The sequence below is a fragment of the Notothenia coriiceps genome, unplaced genomic scaffold (assembly GCF_000735185.1).
Source record: "Notothenia coriiceps isolate Sejong01 unplaced genomic scaffold, NC01 NC01_scaffold00020477, whole genome shotgun sequence".
NCBI classification, from domain to species: domain Eukaryota; kingdom Metazoa; phylum Chordata; class Actinopteri; order Perciformes; family Nototheniidae; genus Notothenia; species Notothenia coriiceps.
In genome coordinates this window covers 126,513-132,974 of record NW_011353178.1, presented here as the reverse complement: position 1 = coordinate 132,974, position 6,462 = coordinate 126,513, and the positions used below count along the sequence as shown (strand labels likewise).

General features: G+C 41.4%; 1 protein-coding gene across 1 annotated transcript in view; it reads right to left on the bottom strand.

Annotated features, from left to right (window-relative positions):
- mecom (MDS1 and EVI1 complex locus) overlaps positions 1-6,462 on the bottom strand; it is a 33,195-nt gene that overhangs the window by 21,207 nt on the left and 5,526 nt on the right. Inside the window, 1 exon segment of the mRNA XM_010779634.1 lies at positions 98-200. Within this exon segment, the coding sequence (XP_010777936.1) occupies positions 98-146 (49 nt within the window). The 5' untranslated portion in view covers positions 147-200.

Sequence of the window (6,462 nt, the reverse complement as noted above, 5' to 3'; positions counted from 1 at the left end):
GGGGGGGGGGGAAAGATTAGTATAGTGAGCGTTTATGTGAAGGGTAAGTGTTGTTCAGGTTTAAGCAAAGGACAGAAGTGTGTGTTTTGATGCTGACCGTGAATATCAGGAGCCATGATGTCACATGAAAACTCTTCAGCCTTCATGAAAACTAGCAGCTCTTCACCGGGGAAAATCTCACGGGTGGCTTTGTAGAAGATCTGCAACACAAACACAGGGAGATTCAAATCAAACTTTTATATCACACGTTAATGAAAACATATTCAACAAAACAGAACTTTTTTGCTGTCCTTTGCCGTTTTTTGGTGGTAAGACATTGCAGCCGTTTTAGTTTTGACCAACATTTCATACAATATTTGCTGAAGCTACCAATTTTCCAACCAGCAGAGGCTACTCTTAGTACTGACCTCAAATCTGCCACACAATGCTTGTCATATTTGTACCGCCACCACAAACAGCGGGGAGATATACATGGAAACACATCTTCATTAACTTGTAACTAACCATCATAACTAACCATTTGGCTAATTAGCAAAAGTACAAACAAATACACGTCTCATACAACAATGGATTCTCTACTAAGCAGCAGGAGCCAAGAAGATTTGAGTGACATTAATTAAGAACTAATTCTACTTTATTCCAACTAAATACACTTCTTTTAAAGTCCATATAAAGGGTCAGGGTGCAGATATTATTGCATTCATTGCAGCTATTTGTTTGGGTGGGGGGGGGTCAGTGGTTTTAAAGAATCAGCTGAGAGACCCTGGGACTGCGGTGCTTCCCATGGACACACAATGGCCTTTCTCCGTGAAACAATCAGGCATGGCGTTATTTTTGGCATGCGTCGAAGATTTAACATATTACCTTCCTCCGCCGCGTCAACGTGACAATGATGATGGGGGAATTTATTAGAAAATGCCATAGGAAGGGGGGGGCTTCTGGGAAGGCATGGGTCACAGGTACACCGCTTAGCAACTGAAGTCCTGGCGAGCATTTCTAAGAGAACAGAGTGGCTCCGCGGAGACTTGATGAATATCTCCGTCACAATAAAGATCATAATGTATTCTGTCGAGTGTGCTATAAATGTTTGTGTCATTGTTCTAACTTCTGGCACATGATATATTCGTAAAGATGACAGTACATATTTCTCAGCGGCTCCGCTGTGGCGTGCTGAAGCACAGGATGTTCAGTCAGTAGGGTGAAGGGAGATGAAATACTAATAAAGACAGCAGGGTCAGAGCTGTGGCATGTCAACAACTGAGGAGTTAACCAACTCAGCTTTGTGGTAAAGCATGAAAGTATGATTTAAATTAAAAAATCTTAGCAGCCATGAAAGCCAGAGGGAGGCACGACAAGTCTGACTCCCATTACAGGTCTAAACCAGAGTAATTACACATCAACCACCAACTGTAATGCAACAAATATTCTTGTTTCTATTTTGCATTTTTCAATATTTTGAACGGCATGTTCCTAAAGGGCTTCAGGATTGTGAAAGTCATTGTGATATTTTCACTGCCAATGAATAATAATAATAATACATTTGATTTATTAAGCGCCTTTACAGATGCCCAAAGACACTTTATAGATATACAAAATAGAAATAGAATAAAGGTTTAATACAAATGGAGCTAATAAAACATTTAAAATGAGGATATCTTTAAGGATATTGGACGGATTGGTCTTCTCGCATCATTGTTCTCATTTTCATTGAAAATATATACAAGTGATTTAAAAGTGAAATTTGTTTTAACATTTCTGTACAAATGTTATTAAGTCTGTAGACAATATTTTATAGGCTGGTATTTCTCTGCCGCTCTAAAATACTTTATTTAAAATTATAAAACGGACAAGTCAAATCAAGCAATCTGATTGGTTCTTAGCCGTGATATACTGAGCGTATACCACGGGTAGAATTGTAAATTACTTTTCACAACAAGTCCGCTTCGCGTCGGGCCGAACCACGCCCCTTAGCTGTGATATAATGAGCATATACCACGGCCTGTCGTGAGCTATTGCTTAATTATATTTAGACCTATATTTAGCCTTTATAAGCATCTATGTTGCATGAGGCGTGTGTGTTGGGATCAGGGGGTCACAGGTTCAAACCCCACTGCAGTCCAAATGGCTCCTGTGGGGATTGTCCACAGTACTGAGTATTAGCTTTGGATAAGTAACATGTAATGTAATGTTTTTTCTTATTGTATTGTTATTTTTCACTAAATGTGTTTTGTGGGTAAACACGGAAATGTCTATTAAATTGCACAGTCCCTGTTAAATAAACTCAAAACAAGAAAAAGTAACAAATACTGTGATTTGCTCTGTATGAATATTGCACCAGTCCATATTGCCATTTGATTACATTGCATTGAATTGTGCAGCCCAATGCTCCGTTTAGAAAAGGTTTCTTCAGTTTGAATGTTTGGTGCCCCCACAAGAAAAAAGAGAACTGAACTGCGAGGGTCCCGACAGAGAGCTTTAATCCCTGACATACCCTCCTCTCACCCCTGTCCACACCATAAACACACACATGCTCCGACGAGGATGGAACCCCATACATGTAACACACACACTCCTTCCTGTGCCCGTCACCTCTGCAGGGCCACGCTAAATATTGTGATTCAGAAACAATCAAGCAGCAGTTCAAAACAGACAGGCGAGTCTGCGGGGATCCGCTGCGAGAGACTGATACCGAGAGCGAGGAGGGAGGGAGGGAGGGAGGGAAGGAGGGAAGGAGGGAGGCTTTTTGGAAAGCTACCAGGGCGCGGATCGAGGCCTCGGAACATAAAAATTAATGGACACTGTCAAAACCACTTAACCATAAATGCAGAAGTACAAGTTCCTGGTGAAAAGCAACGGCCAGGAGTCTATCATTTAAGTATGTTTTAAAAATAACATAATAGTGAGTCCTTCAAATCAGTAACAGTGAGCTTCCATCTTTTGGGGATCAATAAAAAGCTCTTGTGTGTCAGTACTCGCTGGACAAGAGGGTGTGTTTTGAGGGCGATTGTGAGGGGAATTCCCCCAACAGCTCCACCCCTTCCCCGAGGGTTGGCCACAGATAAACAGTGTAAAAACACACACAAATAAATAAGAAAGCAGCAGAACAGAGGGCGCAGTGCTTGATTCCCAGAGGGTCAGACCTAACATGTCTAACACACCAACAAACACACCAAACATGACTGCCAGGTGCTAAGCAGGGGCTTAAAACAACAGGTTTTTCTGAAGATAAGATAGCCAGGGTGTCTAAGTTCACATTGAGAAAGCAAAACAAACCTCAACCAAGAACATTTCTTATTAAAAACTGAAACAGCACATGGTTCCAGAACATTCCCAAACCATTTCCCTATTCAATAATACACCTTTAATCTGTAAATGTATCATAACTGCCATGGAAAACTACTCTCCTCACTGACTGATTAGCCATTATTTCTATCTGTCTGTATGAACTCATATCTCTCCGGCTCTGTTTGTCAAAGGTTACGAACACGAGAGGATCAAAGGCTATAACCGGACCACATCGTTACCTTGACACCATTAGTCATTAGCAGAGTAAACACGGTCACATTTCCCCCCCCCCGGTCGCACCCTGTTGGCTGACTCCTGGCTCACCCACAGCTCACTTCACAGGTATGCCGTTCACTGCTGTCCTGCCTCAACCAGCTCTCAGTCAGCTCTCAATACCTCAAGCTATGTTAACGTCTACATCTACGGGAAAAGGAAGATGCATCATCGAAAACTATTTGTTTTAATATAGAAATTCCAATCTTTACAAGGTATCTATGGACCTGTCTTCATCAGGGTCACGACTTTGTGACTAATGGCAAAACACGCTAAGATACCATTATGTCCAACTTGATCCAGCAAATTGGACGAACACGTAAGAAAGCCAATATGTTCAGAGTATACAAACAAGTAGAATATCGTCTGTACGCAGGAACTTTGTCAAGATCTTAGTGTTGGTTTCCAGTTTTATTTTTATATGTATTTTGTCCTTGTGTCCAATTATTTTCCCCTGCTGCCCCGTGTGTTTCCCCTCCCCAGCCTGTCTTACCTATTGTTCTCTGTCAGTCAGTTAATTGTCAATCTTTCTGGATATCCTGGATTTTCCTTATGTGCCTTTTTATGTACCAGCTTTCATTTAATAAAACTGTCTTTTTGTTTTAAACTTGTACAGCTGCCTGATCTTCTTACCCCCGGTGAAAGACTTCCTTGCAGCACAACCATATCTTATTCAGATTGTTTCACATATCATTGCCTTTGTGCTTTTGGTCAAATTTCAATCAATTAAGCACCCCTTCTTTTAAGGAAGTAAGCACTTCCTTGGGCGACTGTGGCTGCGAGGGAGTGGTCTTTCAACCAGAAGGTTGTGGGTTCGATCCCAGCCCATGCAGTCAACATGTCAATGTATCCTTGGGCAAGATACTTAACACCGAGTTGCTCCGGATGGCCAGCGGTGTGTGAATGTTAGTTCCTAGAGTAAGGTACACTGCTCTGTACGCATGGGTGAATGACATGTAGTATGTAAAGCACTTTGAGGGGTCTTAAAGACTGGATAAAGTGCTATATAAGTACAGTCCATTTACCTTGTACCTCACAAAGGACATTATCAAAAATGTCACAAACTCTGCATTTCCAAACTTTCTATATTTTTGTTCTAATGTCTTATTAAAGGTGGGGTAGGTAATTTTGGAGAAACCAGCTCGAGTGCGCTAGAATTTGAAAATACACAGCCGGAAAAAATCTGCCACTTCCTTACAGAGCCCCTCCTCCAACTAACACTAACGCACACATGATCAATGAGGGCACGAGATGAGTTTGTGCACAGATGGAAGGCTGACAGGCAGGTAGGCCATCCAGTTATTTTAGCCGGGCCGGCTCAGATCATTGGTCGTGCTTTTTACAGCGCCACGGCTTCCACAGATGACATGTTTTTATGGATTTTTTGTCAAAGCACTTCAGATATTCATTGCTATCGGGATGTTAAGAGCGTTCCATGGAATATAACAAAAAGTGTATCTCGAGCCGGTTTCTCAAACGTACCTACCCCACCTTTAAGCAGTGGTGGAAGTAAAATAAGCAAAAATACAAAACTGTAAAAACACTCTGTTAGTAAAGATTATTTAACAATATTTTTTTTTTATATTAGCTAATAATGTAAATCTAAAAACGAACTAGTTACTAAAGCTGTCAAAAAATGTACTTAAGTAAACTCTGTACATGGTTTTCCCTGGGTGTTTTTTTTACAATGTATCTCTTTTCACAATGAATCTTATGCATATTTAATAGCAGCCTGGAGCTGTTATCTCACTGAGTTATAATCACTTCATGATTCTCCACCTCCTGTGTATTTACATAATGAGCGACTGGCAGTGTTTTGCTAAAATGCCCCCGAGCCACTTCATCCCGCTCAATAAAGTGAGTGAGAATCAATAGAAAGAGATTAACGCTCATATCGCTCTGCACTGTCTTATGAAAGGCTCTTCAGGGCCTCGTTGGATGATGTTAATTACACATTTAATCCATTTTCCTTTCAATTGAGTCGGTAGGGTGAGGAGGCGGTGGAGGGGTTTTTTCAGCACTAATTGCCCTAATTATCCTAACGACAAAACACTCAGAATCTGTGGAAGAAGTGCTTCAGTTCAGTGCATCAGCAAACAAATGAGGATATCAGGGGGGGCTGTTGTAGGGGCAATCAAAGATTAAAGTAAGATACAAACAGCAGGCCGAAGTTAAAATACTTAAAGGGGCCCGATTCTGCTCATTTTCAGGTTTCATAATTGTAAGTTGTGACATGTCTCCATGCTTTAATGTTCAAAAAGCTCTTTATTTGTCTCATACTGCCTGTGCTGCAGCACCTCTTTTCGCCCTCTGTCTGAAACCAGAGCCCAGTCTGCTCTGATTGGTTAGCTGGTCGGCTCTGTTATGATTGGCCGAAAGCTAAAAAACAAATCCTGACCTTTAGCCTATCACGTACAATGTGTTGGAGCGCTAGCCAATGGAAGCGCGAGAGTTACATTGTTGTTTCATTATGTTACAGAAGTAAACAAAAGGAGTCCGATTGGGGGGTTTGGGAGAGAAATTGAATGCAAAATAATAATTGTTTTCTTAAAGGTGGGGTAGGTAAGTTTGAGAAACCGGCTCGAGACACACTTTTTGTTATATTCCATGGAATGCTCTTAACATCCCGATAGCAATGAATATCTTAAGTGCTTTGAAAAAAATCCATCATCTGTGGAAGCCGTAGTAATGTAAAAAGCACGACCAATCATTTTAGCCGGCCGGCCTACCTCCCTGTCTTCCTTCCATCTGTGCACAAACGTATCTCGTGCCCTCATTGATCATGTGCGCGTTCGTGTGTGTTGGCGGCGGGGCTCTGTAAGGAAGTGGCAATTTTTTTTTTTATCTAGCGCACTCGAGCCGGTTTCTCCAAAATGACCTACCCCACCTTTAAGTACATTTATC